General features: G+C 33.5%; 1 protein-coding gene across 1 annotated transcript in view; it reads right to left on the reverse strand.

Annotated features, from left to right (window-relative positions):
* LOC127840567 (leucine-rich repeat-containing protein 15-like) overlaps positions 1-20408 on the reverse strand; it is an 84844-nt gene extending 64436 nt beyond the window's left edge. Inside the window, exons 1-5 of the mRNA XM_052368977.1 lie at positions 20343-20408; positions 19925-19996; positions 16257-16328; positions 8976-9047; positions 603-674 (exon numbers count right to left, since the gene is read on the reverse strand). Of these exons, the coding sequence (XP_052224937.1) occupies positions 603-674; positions 8976-8995 (92 nt within the window). The 5' untranslated portion in view covers positions 8996-9047; positions 16257-16328; positions 19925-19996; positions 20343-20408. The remainder of the gene's footprint in view (positions 1-602; positions 675-8975; positions 9048-16256; positions 16329-19924; positions 19997-20342) is intronic.
* Between the last annotated feature and the right edge of the window lie 1286 nt (positions 20409-21694).

Genomic DNA, 21694 nt, shown 5'->3' on the forward strand with positions numbered 1-21694 from the left:
TACTTAAAACTCCACTGTTTTCAGACTAAACCAAAGACAAAAACACAGAGTATTGCTTTTGCTATTAATATATGAACTTATTTTAAAAGTTTACGGATGTCCTTTGGTCACACAAATTAACTATACATCAGCAAGCCTACTGTGAACAATTGGAAATTAATTAATATTTTTTCCATGCATAAAATAACAGGGCAAAACGAAAATCCCCTGAGAAAAGGTAAAAATCCCATGGGAAAGCCAATTGTGCTCACAGCTTTCATAATGAACAATCAGTTATTTTTAAGCGAAGATACTCAGTTATTGAATTCACAAAAAGCATTACTGAAATACTTTTTTCTTTTATTGGCATATTAAAGCGATAAAGGATATTTCAGTTTTGCAAAGTTTTTCTGGTGAGCATTTTTATACTTAGATTTTGTTAACTTATAAAAGAAGTGTTTCCTAATAAAGTTATAAAAAATGTCTAAAAAATATTTTAATAATCTATTTTGTATTCGAAAATAATATTCACTGATAAGACAGTCCGAAACAAATAGACAATTACAAAGTTATAACTTTACATTCATTATATGTACTGCAATTGAACTCTGAAAACGTCTTACAGCCACTGAAGGTTCGGCAACCCGTTAAATGCACCGTCTTGTATGGATGAGAGCGTGTTCAAATGTAAGTCCCTGGAACAAAACAAAGTCAACTGAACTAATCAACGATAATTATACTTTCAGAAACAAATATTCGCATGTGCTGTATAAGGTAGGAATTCTTCAACATGCATCTTCTTTATTTAAGAGAGACTATATTCTAACCACATGTAGCAACGACCGGAATTTCTGATGTGAATACTGGTTATAGCAGTCGATGCAATATTACAACAATGATATAATCTTCAAGAAATGTGAATTTAAAGCCACTTTTGAAAAAGGGAAGAAAACGTAGTGGGATTGTTTTTCAACTGCTAAGGTAGGATTCTTTCCCATGCGATTTATTCCCCATTTTTAATATGAAATTTGAATAGTGAAAACATATTAATAAACATAGACATATTGCGAAATAGTATGTTTGAAATAAATCAACTTAATCGTTGCATATATGCAATAAATAAAATATGTCAAATTACGGTCTTTTAAAGAAAATAGTGTTGTTGTTTTTCTGTTAATAAATGTCAAACAAAAATTGGCACAATAACAACAATACCGCTTAAAAATAATCATTATACATATACAAGCCTACTTTAACAATTAATCATTTCACGGGACTTTTTCCATGCACGGTGTGAGAAAATATTTCAATTGCCGATTTCTGGTAAATTATTGAAATCAGAACCGGGTGAGATTGTAAGGAACAAAGACTTTCACATGATTGAACACAACCGGTCACTAATGATGAGTAGAAAAGCCAATTAGGAGAATGATTTTTTTTTTCGCAATTATTTTCGTCGGTTCATTTGTTTGTATTGGCTTCAAATTACACTACCGCATATCTACAGTAAACTACATGTATATAAAATATAACATTAAAGTTTATTTTATTGTTTACATAATACTAATTCAATACAATTTTAGCCTGATGTATTGGCAAAAATGCCCTATCAAATAAAGGAAATTGCGAACAATCTAGATTCAAGTGTAAGAAATGCATTCCATTACACTGAAACGGCAGTCGTCATCGGCATGGTCTTAATGTCCCCGTGAAGAACACAGATATTTTATCCGTGTCTGGTATGTGCGCGCCCGATTGCCCAAAAACATACACTCGTTTGCAATATTAGATTTATAAAAAAGTAATGACTAATACCAAAAAAATTAAATCGAATGTGTTAAAAACATATTTTAAAATTATTTAATTATATTCTTCGATACAGAGGCACACGATTGTATTATAATTAATCTCAGACTTCCAAATCAGACAGATTGCTCTCGGAAATATACAGTTTAAAAACCAAACATGAAATTACGCTTCAACCGTTCTGAATCAACCTTTTAAATTACACTGAATTACATTTAAAGAAAAATTTATCCTACGATCAATCAGTCGTATTATAGTTTATGTCCATTCTTGTTAAAAATGTTCAACAATATTTTTAAATAAATATATTCATGAAAGCATCACTTAACAAACATGCATAATACATTCGACAAAGTTCACATTTCGTGGAGTATGACGACATTATGAATTAAGGAAAACATATGAATAGCTGCGAATTTGCTTTATTAAATACATCACTGAAAACACGTGTCGTTTGGGTCATTTAACTGAAAACATTGCATGCGTGTAATGCCTTTGTAGTTTCCGAAGATACACATACTGTGCGTTCTTGAAAAAAAAAGTGTTTATATTTCAGTTACGTTTCAGATTCCTTTTTTAAATTGCATCTCCAAATTAAAAATTATTCGGTTGGCTCATTGTTTTTGTTTTTTTGTTATTACGACTGTTTTCATGAGGCATTTACTATGCAGTGGCATGTTCTACTTATACATGAATTTGTTTTTTAAACATCTTTATTGTACATTTTAAAACGTATTTTACATCTCGTCAGGCTCATATTAACACTTGTATACAGTGTATTGAAATTACCATCACATTAAAGGGGCCTTTTCACGTTTGGGTAAATTGACCAAATTGAAAAAAGTTGTTTCAGATTCGCAAATTTTCGTTTAAGTAATGATATTTATGAGGAAACAGTAATACTGAACATTTACCATGCTTTAATATAGCCATTATATGCATCTTTTGACGATTTAAAAACCCTAAAATTATAAAGCGTTGCAACGGGAAACGAATTAATAATTTGGAGAGTTCTGTTGTTGTCGTTAGATTTTGTGAAACTACGAGGATTGGTTATATGAAGTATAAAATACACCTGACTTTGTATCCAGAAGGATGGCCGAGTGGTCTAAGTCGGAGACGTTTTTACTCCATGACTCCAGGGGCCAGTGGTTCGAGCCCTGCTGAGGGTTACCTTTTTATAATTTAATTCTTGATTTTTTACTGGAGCTTTTTATATCCAATGTTAACATTTATCAATATAAAGCATTTAATGAAAAACTTCAACGCATGCCAAAATCTGTGAAAAGGCCCCTTTAATGCAAATTTTAAGCTTTTGCATTTGGTGAATAACTATTTCAATGAACAATTTAAATAGAAAACTATTGCTAAACGTCCGAATGTCAAACATAAACGCTTTACACTGCCTCAATCGTATCTCCCGTCACATAAGACTGGCGTTCTTACTCTTGTTTATGGTGACCAAGGACTCGCAAGCTTAGCCTAGCAGACTTTGCCGCCGTCATGATAACTCATAAAAAGGCAGAAAGAATGCCAAATCGGCTAAAGCCGAGCTTTTGCGTTCTAATGGGCACTATTATAAACGCCTTATAGTTGCCCTTATGAGTTATGAATTCTCAATACGTCTATGGGGTTTTAAGACCCTGTAGCGTATTTGATCATAGTGTCGTCAAACTGCAAACGCTGTTGATATTAAGACTAGCCAAAAACGCAGTGAGGCCGTCATGACGTCTTTGAAAAAAAACGCATGGACGCCGGTCAATCGCAAACCAAAACGTTGTGAAAACACACATAACGAGATGTGAACGATGCGTTTAAGCGAATTAAACAAAATGAAGGTATCGGATGCTATTGTTGACAAACCATTTGTTTCGCAAGGAGAAACAATACTTTGTGTGTGTGTTTCGTAGAGTAACGGCGTTTTCCAGATACGGACTGTTTTATGGAGTCCATACCAGTGCAACGTGGGTATTAAGGACAATCAATTTAGTACAGTATAAATCAGGAAAAGGAAAAAAAGGAAAAATAAAAGATTATTAAACAGTTACGTTAATCATTCAAATACAATGTTAAGCCGCAATGTTTGGTTAACAAAGCGCTGCTTAAGATAAGTTCCTTCTTACATTCAGGTAAATGATATTGTTTTGATAACAAAAATATTATTCCTTTTGGGGGAAATTAGAAATGTTGTGTTAAGAGAATTATACCAATACACAATAGCTGTATTTTATGAGTGTGTAAAACAATTGTTGTTGTTGCTCTTAATTGAAAATTAATGTTATGGTCCATTTGAGAACATTATGCGAACATTATGTCCAATTGACTCTAACACTACATGAAATAACAAAAAATTTTGTTGTCGCGCAGTCTTACTGGGTAAGCATAAGTTTTCACCTTCATAAGTTTCATTTAAAGGTCAATGACGTACATTAAATATAAACGTTAACATTGTCAAGACCCGACTGTTCCTATTTACAGAAGGGTACTGAAGACGTTCCATGGCATTCGAGCCCTTTACTTCCTTTTTTCCTGATCTACAATGCATCTTAGACTATCAGTACATGTGGCGAATCTGTTGGCATAACTAATTAAACGTTGTTACATGTGAAGTTTTAAGATGTAGTCATGAAACCGTCTGTTCAGCAGTACAACGGTGCGATTAGTAAATAGAAAATAACATTATTATTAACAATGAATACGAGACACTGTCATTGTCATTATTTCCAGTGCAGTGCGTGCTATATATTTGCCAAACACAAACTCTGGTGATGCCCATGAACTTTAAAAACAACTTATGAAAATTAGAACATATGCTTTCTCATGTAGAATTCGCAAAAACACACAGATGATTCTTTCCTGTCGTGTTAGAGGAAGTCGGTAAGCAGTACAAGCAGCCAAGCTAGACATGGATATAGAGAATAACAGGTCACTGACTGATCATTTTATAATATATCAGGCGAGGCTTAGAATAAAATAACGGCGAGGCTTGTTTTTCTGTTTATCATACCACTGGCACCACTCACCCCGTTTTTCAACTGATTCATTTTTTAATGAAAAATAATCGCTACGCCCTGGAGCCGCTGCATTCGTTAATCACGTATGAATCTTTCTAAAAATAGCATTGTTCCTCAACACGAAAAGTAGCGCCATTTTATGTAATTTAATGACGCTGTTTCTTTCTCTTTCTTCTTTAATTCTGCAACAAAACTTTAAGCATCAATACTTTATTACACAAAATGAAAGCATATATTATACATTTTAAAGGCAAAACTTGATAACCGTTGTAACATGTCAAGGTCAGTGCAGTCGCTCACGTCTTCGCAGTGTGTCAACACGTGCAAAGAATTGAATGATGTTTTTATTAGAATTTGGAATATATACTGCGCGTTTGGTTTACTGTGGTGGTTGTGCGTAGATATTGAGGTTCTGCACGTTAAGTACAGCTCCAAAAAACATGCCATTTATTGGATTATGGCCAGGAAACTGTGCTTGTGAAACTGCCGGGTGGGTTGGGAGAGTAATGTTCCTTTCGGAAGGGTTGACAGAAGTGCATGAAACAAATATTGGAGTCCCTTAGTTTTGAATAAGGTGTTTTCTAGCAGAATGATTACTTATGTTTTTTTGTTTATTGAAAAGTGGCCTCGATTGCCATAGTTTTCAACATTTTGGCAATTTTTGTTCACCAAGTTTCTGCCGTAGGTACCACTGATCAGAACTGTCAGTTAAGGGCACGGTTCTTGTTGCCAGGTAGAATTTGCTATCATCAGTGCTGAAGCCGGGTGGCCTTTTATCACTGTAATGTTTGTAAATGTAGATAGGGTCCCTATTTCTTAATTGTGGGGAGGAAAACATCTGACATCTGATGCATTTGCTTCAATGCGGGTCTTTGTCTGCCGTTCATTGAACTCCAGAAATTAATTTCCTGAAGCATCTGTCTTGAGTTTGACATCACCCCATCTTAAAAAATGTGTATAATAATCAGTAAATGTTTCATTATATTTAAGTAAGTATTCAGGACGGATCATGTAAAATTAAGTCTTAGTAGCCTCCACACATGACTGATATATGAACTTCCTGTTGACCGTGATATAAAAAAAGATATCAGGCAACAGGATATCAAGCAGATATCAATGTGGTGGTATTAAAAAATTCAAATCGATGTTCCCTGTGAACCTCTGTGTTTTAATATGTTGTGTTTGAAACAGGAATGATGAAACAAAAAATCAGTATATGTACCGTGTATTCCAACAATTTATTCGTAAATGTTCTTCCCACAAGCAATAGACGCCATCAGGTAATATTATTAATCATTAAATATCGTGACTGGAGGTTTATTGCTCCAATTGACAATTTTTTTAACACGTGTCTATATATATCACAAAATACTGCAAACTATCTGAGTATGATGGTTTTCTTAATGATAATTTGGAAACCAGTCCTCCTTTAAAGAAACACCTGCGTTAAGATTGAAATAAAACTGACCTTTGTATAATAATGCATTTAATAATGCAGCAGGCCCGTAGCCAGGGTTTTGAAAATGGGGATGCGAATTTTCCCACAAACGAATGTTATTGAGCAACGAAGTGGCAAATGGGGTAGGTGCGGGAGGGGGTGTTCCCCTCCAGCAATCGGGGGTTTGAAAGTCCTCCCCCTAGAAACATTTTGAAAATGAAACGTAAAACATTGCATTCTGGTGACTTTTTATCTGTATATAGAGACTGATGTTATAGAGCATTTTTATATGAAATTTCCCTTTTATTGACCATACTCTGACTGATCGACATGTATATGATATAACAAATATGAATTTCCTATTACCGTTTTTCATTTACCACTTTTATCGACCAGTCACGGAAATACATTATATTATACGGCGTTTAACGCGACACTAGTATGCGCGCACATACTTTGTTTACATATGCAACAACTCATTTTTAGAAAGTAAAATTAACAATAAGAACCATATAAAATATCATTATTTATTGGAATCTCGATAAAATTAGTGTATGTTACCATTCCAAAATTTTACCATTCATAAGTCAAGCAAATTAAAAGGAAATATTAGACTTTTTTCAAAACAATTATTTGTCTGTTACTATGGATAGTACCAGAGGCATAGCATTGCTCTAAACGTGCTAATAGTGTATTGTACAACAAACACTGTTTAACAAAATTGGGTCATCTCTAATTTGCATCAATACCAGGGTGCAGGATCACGTGACTATCTTAATGGAAGTCAACACACCGGTAAGTGCCTGCTTTTTTCAATATAACTTTGTATAATAATTTTTCTTAAGAATTTCAACTAGTGCATAAAAGCTGCGTAATTTGAGGGAGGCGGAAAACTACAACGGGCGAGGCATGGTCAGGGGTAATAACCCCAAAAAAGGGTTAGAGGTAAGGGTTAGGGTTAGGGGTCGGGTTAGGGTTAGGGTTGGGTTTAGGTTTGAGTGGTACTGATCTAAAATGGTGCAAAGTATTGCTAAAAAAGAAAACAGACAAACTGTAAAAGCAAATAATGTATATTATAGAGTGTTATTTGTGGTTGAGCAATTTGTGCATTTGCGTAATTGCGCTCGTTAAAGTAGGAATATGATTAGGCTTATAACCGTGCATCAACATATAATCTTTTTCACAAAATTGCCCGACTGTCAAGAGAATATATTAAAACATTTTTTTCACAATTTGCGTCTGGATTTTTATTATTCGAAAACGACTATACTCGAAAATCAACCGTTACTTGCGGCGGAAATATAGTAACCGGTATTTCATAAATGAACCAGGTGTAAAATAAATGGCCATATATTGAAATCCTTCCAAACACGACAGCACACCTTAACCAAAATGCAAAAAATAATCAAACATGCAATTAATAACAAGTACAGAATATCTGATATATACAATCATTTCTAAACTCATAATTGTAATTTTGGACAATATTTCAATGCGTGTGTACCGTTTATCATGCAACCACAAATCTTGCTTGAGAGAACAATCTTATTTCAAGACAGTGTGAAATCCGATTTCCTTGTGTACTTGAGTTCAATTAGTTTGGTTAATGGATGTGAAATATGTGTTTGTAGTGTATACATAACTGTTTTAAAAGGCTTACATATAAAAAAAAAAGGTTTGGAAATAAAAGGTATTCCTTCGGTCTTTAATGTTAGACCATTTTTTTCTTAAAGAAACAAATTAGCTTCCATGCAAAGAAAATAAAGGCAAGGAAAACAACATGTAATGAAATAAAAACACTAACGCCAGACAGTTAATGTTTTTCAATGCTTTTTTGTTTTTGTTTAATCTCGATGACAATCATAATGGTGACGATAACGTGATTATATAGTGAGTACACCAGCGGTATTAATGTTTCAAAGTTTCACAAACATACAATTCTTATCGGTTTTCGGAACTTTAATCGATATAGGTTTGAAAGTAACAAGTAACGCTATGGGTAAGATATATTTTTGACGACAATTTAAATGTTAATTTTAACTTAATCAAATGATTTTCTTTAGACTATAAAGCTTAAAGTGTATTAAAGGAAATATTTAGATGTCATATATTTAAACAAAATCATGCATCTTCTTGTTGCATAAATGAAATTAAAAAAATATCTTTTACCATTATGACGTTATCTCGAAAAAGATACTTTTTATATCAATATCTTTCAAACTAAAATTGGCACAAATACATAATGTTTTCTTGAAATTTATAAGTTTACATAAAAGCCTACTTAAAACAATTAAAAATATCATAAGATTTCCTCCATGCAAACAGTGGGAAACATACCATATAGAAAGAATTTAAAATCACAATGACACAAAACGAAAATCATAGAAGAAAATGTAAAATTCCTATTGGAAGGCCAATTTTGCACACAACTTTCATATGACAAAACTGAATAATTATTAAGAGAAGATTTTCAGCAAGTATATATCAATCACTTTTTCTTATATATAAAGAAGATAAAGGATACTATTAGTTTGCGAACTTTGCAAAGGTTTTCCACTGAACGTTTAATATAAATGGAATTTTATTATATTTAAAGTTTTGCAAAATGTTCTAAATAGACTTATAATTAGTGTTTTTATTTAAAAACGACATAAATCAGTCTAAAGCAATTGAAAATTACAAAAACATTATTACATATTCGTAATATGTACTGATTTAAAACTGTGTAAACGTCTTACAGTCCCTCTAGGCTCGGCATTCCTTTAAACGCATCTTCGTGTATTGATGAGAGAGTGTTTTTGGATAAAAACCTGGAACAAAAACAAAATCAACATACGTAATCACTGATAGTTAAACTGCTTCGAAACACATAATCAAAGACTTTTAATAAGCTTATAATTGGTCAACGTGCTTGCGCGTTTGCCTGGACCAAATTAAAAACTATTTAATCCATGCATAGTAACAACCAGAATTGTGCACAGTTAAATTGAGAAACAACACTTCGCAGTCAAACACACAATCTTAAGACAAAGGCACACAAAGTTAAACCAATGTGTGTTAAGTTTTATAATCTTATTGAGATTATGCATAAGGTAAAGAATGTTTATTGTATGTATCATTCAGACGCGAATAATAAGCCAGTACAATTAAATAATTTTGTGGAATTAATAATAAAAAAAATTACTTGCTCCAAATTTGGGACTTTGTATTTTTATTTTCTAAGTTTGCATTGGAAACATTATTATTCGGTTTCAATAAGAAATAAGAAATTGGTTCCTTATTAATTAATGCGAAGATGAAAAAGAAACACAATCAACAAATACCATTCTTGAAATAAATGACAACATGTGAAATGATTGCCAGAGTAGTAGGTTGGGGTACAACAACTATTGAAGTACTCTCACAACTTCCTTATTATGTTTGAATCGGAAATAAGAAACAAGTACATTGATAATTATTCAGTCGCTATTTGGATTTATCCTACGTTGGTGGGTGTTAAAATAACAGAACTGTTATGTGCTATGAAAGCTACAGATGGTGTTCATTTATATATACATTAATTTGGTACATACAAAGTTATAAAGTAATCTTTTTAGTAAGACAACTCACATGTTTTATAAGAATTGAACAAGGAATAAGGAACAACTTTTTGTTCCGTATCATGTACCTAAAAGAACCAACATTATCAATAGAGCAATTTGTACAGAAATGTGTTACATACAATTACAATATATGCAATTATGTTGAAATCGCAACTACATGTATATTTATATGGCTCAATTAAGTTCATAAAAAGTTTTATTCAATGTAAAAAAGCCATTTTCTAACTTGGCTTGAATAGCATGATTGTCCTAGTTATAGGATGCAGTTAGTAGATTATACTATAATTATTAAAGTAATAAAAAGCCAGTTCTTTATTCGGTTTAAATTAGGAAAGATGAATTGTTTGCTTTTTGATAATTAAGCCTTTGTACTCATTATTTGGTCACATAATAATACTTACATAATAACTCGCGTTATTGGTCTTTGTATTTTATAAAGTTGTTAACACAGGGATCCTATTACACATATATTTTCTAATTAACAAGAATGTCCAGAAAGAGGGATGCCCAATTACGACTTAAACAACAAAATGAACTGTTCTCTCCTATGTTAGATTATCTACTGTATATTGCATTATTGCGAAGTGAGCAGGAATTGTCATCAACATATATTACCAATGTGGAATAATATTGAACCAAATGTAGACATGAATTAAAATATTGCCAGTGTTTATTCTTACGCAATATTTGACAAGTTAAAATAAATATTGTCACATCAGGAAAACATGTTAAATGATTGTCAAAATTACGTGGTTCTGATTAATGTATATAAAGCCATTGGTATATGAAGTCGTTATTTAAGTTAGCTACTTATTTTGTTTGAATATAAACAGGGATCTTGTTCCTTAGCCCTTGTTTACCTATTGACATAGAAAATTGATCATGATTAAATACAACAGTGTAAAGATATATTGTTTGAAATATTTTATGTCATACTTTCCACCCGGTTGAGTAAATTGGGAAAATTAAAATTTGAAACAACTGTGTATTAACATTAATAACAAAGGTATTGGCCTACATGTAGAAAAAAATCTGACAAATTAAAAAAAACATGAGCAAATGTTGCTCCCTGAAGTAGAAGATCGGGCAAAATGGGTCATGTTCAGACATTTAGGAGAGAAAAACTGATTTAGTTTTCAAGCCACTACAATAATTCAAGGATTTTAACAAATTTGCACATGTTTGCCATAACATCTCAGCAGGGTTTCTCCAGAAAACTATTTCTTGTGGAGCAATTTGCGTTTTAAATGACCATGTTGGGACATGGATACCATCTGGAGAAGACCAGGAAACCTTATATGAGCAGTGACTTTATAATTCTTTTTGGTGACAAAAACCTAATTTCCAGCCATTTTGTTGCAATTTCTCTGCTTTGTACAGGCATATAGTAAGTGTATGTCGGCACAAAATGCATACAAATCTACTTTTAAATGTCTTTATTATAAATAGTGCCTTTTCAACATTCTCGAGTTTTATTTCGTTTTACCAACACTATTTTGAAAAATTTAAAAAGAGACATGACTGCTTTGTCACATAAATTAATTGGTTAGGTACATAGAATTATGTATTGATACGTGTATATGGGGGTTGTATGTATAATATTTAATTGGTCACAGTTTTAAAGTAGGTGGTAGTGATGATCGCAATCCTTACTTCTTTGATTCATTTTTTTAAGAGCCTCAACAAACTTAACATTACTTTATTACCGAAAAATTAAGACTTTTTTCAACCTGCAGAGGGGTGGATGTTGTTTTCAGATTGTTTGAGTAACAGGTGTTTAATTGATATATATATATATATATATATATATATAATAAGTCGCTTTTAGCCTTTTATAAAAAATAGAGGTGTGCAATCTGTCCATGCATGATGGAGGCTGAAAAGTTCAGCGACACCACCGGCAAAAGCTACAATGTGCGGAACGAGGTCACCCGCAAATCCACCAATGTAGTCTACGCTGTAAACGGGAGGTACTCTGTACCAGCGTCTTCTTCTTAACCTGTCCCGGATACGGACTCGACACAACGACCCGGTAGCCGAGCACTTCTACACAAACGGCCACAGCGTCGCAGACTTCCGGGTCATGCGACTTGAAAAATTAAATGGAACCGACGAGTACCGGAAGACCATCGAACAACTTTGGAAGCGCAAACTGAGGACGTTCAAACCATATGGACTAAACACAAAAGACTAAAATTGGCGCGCAATGTAACGTGCGATAATATAAAGTCACTTCCGCTAAAGATGATATGCTTATTCACAAATAAACGCCGCTGAAGAAGACCGAGAGGTCGAAAGCTACGGCACAATTAATAAAAGCGTTTTATTTTATTTATATATATATATATATGAGAAAGAAATTGTTCAAACAGTGTTAAAAATGAGTATCTTATACCCTAGCGCTTTCGACTATACGTCTTCTTCACGGGGACTGTACATATATTGTTTAACGATTCTCCAGTGCGAATGCACAATAGAACCATTGTCTTATAAAAATCTGCTTCCACAGGAACAACTTAACGCTGATTAAGGTCATGTGCTTTAGACTGGCGCGCGCGGTGTTCATGATATCAATGAAATTGTAAAAATTGAAGTTAACTTTTTGGCGTTCAGTCTTGTTTGTATAGTTATGTGTCGTTTTATTTTGTAATTATTTATTACGCAAATTAAAACTATAAAGTTTTAATAAAGTTATTTAAGTCATAGACCGGCGCCCGTGATATTTATTATATCGATGTAAGAATAAAATATTTAAATTTGCAGTGAATGTTTAGCATTCAGTATTGTGTCCTTTTTATTTTTTATTTTTGTGATAAGTTACTTACACTTATTAAATTATGTGATACAAACTGGAGCTTAAAATGTTTATTATATCGATTTTACGTTAAAATTCTCAATGGAAGTGAGAATTTTGCGTTAAGTTGGTTTATTTTTATATGTCGTTTTTATTGATTCCATGAGGCTGAAGAGTATTGAGTCGCCTTATCCATTATGTTTCTCGAAGTTTTCGTGTTTCGTCTGACCATTTTTCATTGGCTTCAATACAGAACAGGACGATATTATCAAACGTGTGATCACGTTCGCTAAAATGTGCATCAACGGGGGATCTGTTAAATTTACGTGTTTTTCCAATCAGACTTTATGCGTTTTTGCTCATAGTCAGTTTTGTCTGACCAACACACTGCTTGTTGCACACATTACACGTAATGAGGTATACTGCATTTGCTGTTCTGCAGTTGTGGGTTTCCTTGATGGACGTAATGGCGCCTGATTTACTCTTGAATTTCTGTGTTGGTTGCATAATATATATAGGAAAGTTGTATAGGAAAATGGGATACAGTAAAGTCAACAATTTATAGATACCCGTTTAAAGTTCATTTTTTGAAATGTTGAAATGGGGAGAGGTAGCAAGCCTTGTATTACACCGACTCGTGCATACCATATATCTGATAAGATAAGAAGAGGTAAACCAAACTAAGAGGTAGCCATTTGTAAAATTGTTTGGAAATGACCGTTTGTTATTGACATTGAATGTTAGTGGATGTTTAATTGTATAACAACTTCCTTACAGCCTGACTTTTTAGTTACTAATCAATGCCGATTTACATGTATTTCAGATGGAGTCACCTACAGATCTAGATCCGCTGCAAAACCTTTTCGCTGCTGATGCTGAGATGTTTGTAGAAGATGCTGCTGATGATCCTGAGGAGGCATACATTGATCCAGATATACTTGATGGCTCATTTCTAAATATGTAAACCCTTTAATTGTGACATTTGTGGCAAATCATATAAAGTGAAAAGATCAATGTCAAAGCATTTTAAGGTCTATTCAAGTGTAGACTCATACAAGTGTTCTCGATGCACACTTTTCTTGGAAGATTCAAGCAAACTACTGGAACAAAAACGGTCAAAACATCAGCCCCATTTATGCGTACATTGTAGCAAGTCTTTCAGTAGTAAATTCAACTTAGAGCGCCACCTTGCTACACATGATATGGAACTCCATCCAAGATAGTAAAGTGTCAACATCCAGGTTGTGATAAGACGTTTCGATCCAAACAGCACGAGATGATGATTTAAATACACACGGCAATTTAAGGCCACATGAGTGTATGACCTGTAATAGACGCTTTAATAGCTACTCGGCAAAAAAGATGCATACCAAAAAATGTTCAGGAAAGAAGAAGAACTGCTGTAGCATTTGTGGTGTTAAATATATGGGACCATGTTCGCTGAAAGAACACATACGCGCGGTTCATCAAGAGCTGGAACTGAAATGCTCAAAATTTAGAAAGCCGATTAAGTACAGGCCAAATCTACACAGACACGAGAAGAATGCAAGGGGGGCTCCAATATGACTGTATTTAAAATCATTATTGTTTCCATTGCTGATATCATGTGTTAAGTTGTAAAACTTAAAAGTAATAGTATCAGATTTGGAGGCAGTTATATTTCAGATACTGCTAGCTCATGAGTCAGGAGGATCTACGTTTGTTTAATCTTTTATTCTAGTCAAATAGAAACATGCTCAATGGTGGTTGATCCAGATGAAAACGGTACATGCTTATCAGCACAGTCTGATCCGGGACCATAGTTGTGTACACGACTTACTGGGCCTAACATTAAAATAGTGGTTGTTTCCCTTCTCGCGACCCATATGGTATTTAAGGATGGGTAAGTAGGTAGGGAAAAAATCCTTCAGGTTTTGTTCAAAAGTTATTTCATGAAAATAAATCGGGACGGACATACGTACAAAAAATCGGGACGGACGTGACGTACTGGGACAGGGACGGATGGGACAAACTGATTCCTGTATAGCCCCCCCCCCCCAAACAGAGTTTATGGGGGTATAATGTGGGGCGGGGCAATAACAGCATTGTGACACAGTGTAATTTTAGCACAAACTGGCAAACGAGTGAGTAATTAAGATAAAACTAGCAGCTTTACATATCTTAAGTGGACATAGTCTAACCACATTATATATCAGACAAAGGATTCAAGTTTCTGAAATGATGTTGGATGAAATGCAAAGTATAACATATACTGTATTATAAAGCATTAAAAGTACATTTATATGCATAAATGCCCACATACACTTACTATATGCCTCTATAAAGCAGAGAAATTTCAACAAAATGGCGAAAAAATAGGTTTTTGTCACCGTAAAGAATTATAAAGTCACTGCTCATATAAGGTTTCCTGATCTTCTCCAGATGGTATCCATGTTTTCCCATGATGGTCATTAAAAACGCAAATTTCTTCACAATAAATAGTTTTCTGTAAAAACCTTGCTGAGAGGTTATAGCAGACATGTGTAAGTTTGTAAAAATATTTTAATTATTGTAGTGGCTTGAAAATTAAAGCAGTTTTTCTCCCCTAAATGCCTTGAACATGGCCCATTTTGCCCGATCTCCACTTCGGGGAGCCACATTTGGCTTATTCTGTAAGATAATTTGTCAGGATTTGTTATCAATTTTAATACACAGTTGTTTCAAATTGGACTTTGAACATTTTATTTTTTCCAATTTACTTACCCTATGTAAGTTCATGCTAAAATACCGAACAGTGCTCCAATGGTATTACACTGCTCACATTGTTTCGGGTTTCCTGGGGCGCTTTCAGTTAAAGTGAGTTGTATTGTTAAGGGCTGCGATTGGGAGAATGGACAATAATTATTGAAGTGCGAAAACACCAGTTCTTTATTTGCTTAAATTGAAAAATAAGGAACTGGCTTTTTGCTTTTAAATAAGCCGTAAAAGAGCATCAGAGCAAATGTTTGTCTTTCATAAACACAACTAAGTAGAAATCTGTTATAATAAAATGTGAAGTTTAAAGCTACATATTAATTTTGTTTTCCCATCGCCATCTTTCAAACAAAATTACCTAAGTACTGCAATACTTCTTAAAATGTACAACTATTCAGAGACTAAGCCTACTTGGAAAATTAAAAATCTTTATATATTTTTTCATGCATTAAATGGGGTACAAAATCCATTTGGGAAAATATAAAATCACGAAGTCAAACGAAAATCCCCTGAGAAAAGGTACAAATCCGATGGAAAGGCTTTTTTACACGCAACTTCAATACATAAAATAGTATTTTTAAGCGAATATAATCCGTTATTTATTTTACAATAAAAACTTGTACAATTACGTTTTCCTTAGGCATATTAAACAGATGAAGGATACTTAAGTTTTTTTAATTTTGGGTTTGCAACGGTTTTCCGCTTACTGATTTTTATAAATAGAATTGTATTCAATTTAAGACACGTGTTATTTTTATAGTCAATTTTTTTGTAAAATGTTCTAAAAACTTTTATATGATACAGTGTTGCATCAGTCTAAAGCAATTAGAACATTATGAAATAATAACATTCTTTATATGTACTGGGTTTGAACTCTGAAAACGTCTTACAATCTTTTTAGGTTCGTCAGTCCTGAAAATACATCGCCGGTAATGGAGCCGATTACGTTGCCAGATAAAAACCTGGAACAAAAATAAACTACACTGAAATATTCCACACAAATATAACACTCCTCAGGTTGAATGCCATTTCTTCGTAGTAAAACGATAAGTTTTATGATGAAAATTTGTGAAAAAAATATTCAAATTAAAAATAAAAAAATATATTACGTTTTAAATTATCACACTTACAGTATTATTTTTTTTCAGGGGAACCATTTAACCAATTTAAACTGAACATTCAAATTGTCTTCAAAAGATTGTTTACCCTAAGCGTTGTGGGCTACTTTCAAATGATATTGATTTTATTTCCCGAAATCGATACATTATGATTGATGATATAGGAGATGACGACGACGACTACGACGACAACATCGACGATGACGACGACAATGACGGTGACGGTGACGGTGACGATGACCATGATGATGATGAAGAAATTGAACACGTCGGAAAGATTGGTTCTTAGTAGTTCCAAGCAGCCTTGTTAGACATGGATAATACACATTGATGTTTTATCAACAATATTGAATTTCGTGAGCGACACTGATTCTTATTAACATTCTTGATAGGGACAGAAAGTCGGTTAATTTTCAAGGATTAATAATTTGCAGGGTCTACATTAAAAATTTCTTACAGATATTCCCTGATACTTTCATTATCCTTGCTGAAGGGAACTGGAAACTCAATTACTCGTTCAACTTTATCACCTTAAAACCTTTTGCAGTGCGTACCCAAGTTAAACAATCCAGTTCTTTACGTAAATACCAATAGAAATGTGCCTTTATTGATAGGTTTTTATTTAATGTGTCAAAATAAACCATTTCAATGCGTTTTTATATGTTGCGCATATGAAGGGACTGAAATATACATTGAATCAATGGTTCTGTCTTTTTGTCAAAATGAGAAGTTCGCCATCGATGCGAAAAACTGGTTTGAACATTACTATAATAAATATTTAAACATAATTGAAACACATTAACATCGATTATAAAACCGGTTTTGCAAGTTTTGGTTTAATTTAAGATTATATGGATAAATTATTTTCGATTGTCGCGAATTATAACGATTATTGACGCAAAAAAAAATATCGCCTCCCTCTTCGGGTAAAACGAGGTCAATTGTATAAATGCGCTTCTTTGTTTAAAGATGCTATAGCTTATTCTCATCTGGGACAATAATTTTGATATTAAAATTTAAGTTTTGTTTAGAAAAATATATAAAACTCGAAACTAATAATTTATTTCGTTCTTGTACATGGAAATGCTTTCTTAAATTCAATCGCAAAGCAAGAACTGTAATTAGCGGTAGTGGTCTTAAACGGTGCACAAAATTGCTAACAAAGAAAAGAGGCAAGTTAATGAATACCAAATAAGAAAGATCATAAGGCGTTATTTGTGGTGGAGCAAAATGTACATTTTCTTCCTTAATATATTAAAATTATTATTTGGCAACATGCGTTTCGTTCCATTGCGTCAATCGTTAACTTTTTTATATGCGAATTATAATATATTAGAAAAATCGATCGTTACTTGCGGCGGGAAATATAATTATTTTAGGAACGGACCCGTGCTATTATAAATAGCCATCTATCGAAACTCTCCCAAAAACGGAACAAGCTGTAACAAAAATACAAATAAAAAAAAGAAATATCAGAGCCAGTATAGAATAACTGGTATATACACTCTTTTTTAATTCTTGATTGTATTTTTTAACAATTTGCCAGTTTAATCATATGTGCTTTCTTTTTATCAAGCGTGCTGTTTTAATATACATGAATTAAAATAATAAGATTGGAAAGAATAGTATTCTCGTGGTTTTTAATGCTGGACCTCTTTTTCTGTACAAAGAAGAAATATTTGCCAATGCAACAAGTAGACGCATAGAACAACAAGCAATGCCAATCAAAACATAAGCCTGACAGTTAATGTCAGTTTGACAATCATAACGACGACGACGATGTGATTAGATAGTGCTTTAAATGAAGATATAAACACAGGCTCTCGATGGCAATGTTTTTTTTATTTATTTATTTTTATTTGTTTTAGTTACCCGCTGTTTATTACAATGCATACACATACTTAATCAATGAAAATCTTCCAACAAAACGTTTTCTTAAAAAAAGATAGTTCGACTATGTATATAGATATTGACAAGGTTAATCACTCGCCATTTTCTCAACCAACGGAAGTGCGGCATTACCCTTAATTAAATCGCTGTCATCCCGCTCGCTTATTGAAATGCGCGCGCAGACCAGAGACCTCGCTCTTTTTTTTATCTATTTTAAGTTTCAACAGAAACCTCCACCGACGATGTTATAAATCCCTGTAACTATTGTTGCACTCACTTAATGGGGTTATCAACAAAATATGTTGTAAATTGCAAAAACATGAATCATTCCTTACCAATTGTTTAACCGGTAACTTCGCACTTTCTCTACAACAACAGCCAATACACACAATGGGCGCAAGATTAAACTTTGGACGCGCTGATTTGTTTTCTGGAAATCACCATGGCAGACGAAATAAAGTTAAAAAATTGGTAAGGAATGATTTAGTATGTGTATGCATTATAATAAACAACGGGTAACTAAAACATAAATATATAAAAAAAAATAAAAATAAACAAAACATTGTCACCGAGCGCCTGTGGATATAAACGTTTAAAAGTATCATACGGATATTACTCGTATCGGTTTTCGAAAAAAACAACAATACCGCTTCAAAAGTAACCAATTACATTAAATGCAGAAATATTTTGAAAGACAACTTGAATGTTAAGCTTAAAAAAAAATTCATTATTAAATTGATCAAAATATTTCCCTTAGCATAGAATCAGCATTAAGTGTGATAATTAAAAAAGTATATTATTGCTTATTTTTAATCCGAACTTTTTTTCCCGATTTTTTTCATATTATAAAATTCATTTTCTAAAGGAAATTTTAATAAAAGTAATAAGTTAAAACCAAATCAGGTTAAACGTTGGATATATGAAATTGAATAAAACTTTTTCCTGTTATAATAGTATTCCCCATTAAAAATCTATCGATATCTTTCAAACAAAAATTGGCACAAAAACATCAATACGGTTTGAACTTTATAACTAAACATAAAATGCCTACTTAAAATTATCAAACATATAGTTTTTCCGATTTCCTAAAGTGGCAAAATAAATGTTTAGGAAAAAATTAAATCACATTAAAAGAAACGCAAATCCCACGTGGAAAGTTAAAATTCCTATTAAAAGGCCAATTTTGCATTCAACTTTCATATGGAAAAAAAAATAATAATTAAGCGAACATAAACACTAAATGATCACAAACAAGAATAAATCACATATTTTTTTTCTGATAAATGAATTGTCAAAAGATGAAGGATACTTTAGTTTGCAAATTTCGCGTTCGCAAATATTTTCTAGGGAATTTTTTTTATAAATAGAATTATATTTAATTTTTAAAACGTGTTAGTTTTCTAATCAAGCTTTGTAAAATGTTCGAAAAAATTCTTATAATTATGTGTTTGTATTTGGAAACGGCATAAGGTGATGCGTCAGTCTGATTAACAAAATAATAACTTCACATTCGTTAGTTTTACTGGGTATGAACACTGAAAACGTCTTACAGTCTCTGTAGGTTCGGCACTCCGATAAATGCACCTTCATGTATTGATGAGAGCTTGTTGTTGGATAAATCCCTGAAACAAAAACAAAGTCAACTGAAGTAATCACCGATAATTTTACTGCATCGAAAACAAATAATCGAAGGCATATTAAACAGATGACTGATACTTTGATTTGCAAAATTTCGCGTTGGTAACGGTTTTACGTTAACGGCTTTTTATCTATAGAAGTTTACTCGATTTAAGAAACGTGTTAGTTTTCTGATCAAGCCTTGTCAAAGTTCTAAAATATTCGTATAATAATGTGTTTGTACTTAAAAACGACATACAGCGATGCATCCGTCGCAAGCAAATGGAACATTATGAAATAATAACTTACAATCGTTATATGTAATGAGTATGAACACTGAAAACGTCTTACAGTATCTCTAAGATCCGCGCTCCTTTAAATGCACCCTTGTGAACTGATGAGAGCTTGTTTTCGGATAAATTACTGGAACAAAAACAACTGAAGTAATAATAAAAGATAATTATACTGCCCCGAAACAAATAATCAACAATTTTAAATTCCCGGTCAGTTAAATTTGGTTATCGTGCATCCGCTTGCGCCTTAAAAAAGTAAAGGCAATATTTAATCCACACGTAGCAACAACAAGAGAAGTACACAGTTTAGTTGATAAACCGCGCTCGTCACAGAAAGCGAGGAACAACACGCAGTCACAAAAAGAGAAAGAGAGTGAGAAAGAGAGGGAGGGATACAGGCAAACAGAGAAAGACAAGTCGAGAAAGAGGGGGAAAAACACAGAGAAAGAGGAACAGAGAGGAGGGGAGGGGAGCTAGAGAAAGAGAGAGAGAGGAGAGAGAGAGAGAGAGAGAGAGGGGGGGGGAGAGAGGAAGAGGGAGAATGAGAGAGAGATAGAGGGGAAGAGGGAGGGAGGGAGGGAGAGAGAGAAGGGGGAGATGGAGGAGAGAAAGAGAAAGAGGAGAGGGAAAGAGAGGGGGGCGGAGAGCGAGGGGTTGAGAGGAATTAGCCCGGATAAGAAAGAGGAGTGAGAGAGAGGTCTCCCTTGAGAAGTGAAGTGAGAGATAGGGGAGAGAAAGATGGAGATTAAGAGAGTGAGAGAGAGAGGAGCAGAGATGGAGAGGGAGAGAGTTAGGAGGAAAGAAAGAAAGAGAGGGTGACGGAGAAGGGTATGAAAATGTGGAAGGGCATAGGGAGAGGGAGGGATGGGAGAGGGATGGGGGAGGGAGGGGGGGGGGAGCAGGGGAGGGAGGGCGGGAGTTCTTTTAGGTCGGGAGGGCTGAAGTGAGTGGGGTAGAGAGAGAGAAAGAGAGACAGACAGATACAGAGAGAGAGACCAACATTATAAATATAGCAATCTGTTTGAAAATGTGTTTAAATACAGTACATACAATTATTTGAAATCGTAACTACATGTAAAAATGTTAGTACATGAACAGTTTGATTCAATGTAAACAATACAGTTCATGGGTTCAGCCTCGAAAAAGGAACGTGATGACTAGTGAACAGGACAAAGTGCAAATATGAAGGGATCATAATGTTTACATCATAGCTATATGTACAAGTATAGCATTTAAGTTAGACAATGCGAGTCCCTACCTTGGCTTGAACAGCATGATTGACCTAGTTATGAATTGCAGTTCGAATAATACAACTATTTAGAGATATGTCGTATGAAAGTTTTTATGATGATATTATTATGACATAAAATGTGTTGGACAATATGTTTACGGTTGGGACAATATACAATA

This window comes from Dreissena polymorpha, chromosome 8 (assembly GCF_020536995.1).
Source record: "Dreissena polymorpha isolate Duluth1 chromosome 8, UMN_Dpol_1.0, whole genome shotgun sequence".
Taxonomy (NCBI): Eukaryota; Metazoa; Mollusca; class Bivalvia; order Myida; family Dreissenidae; genus Dreissena; species Dreissena polymorpha.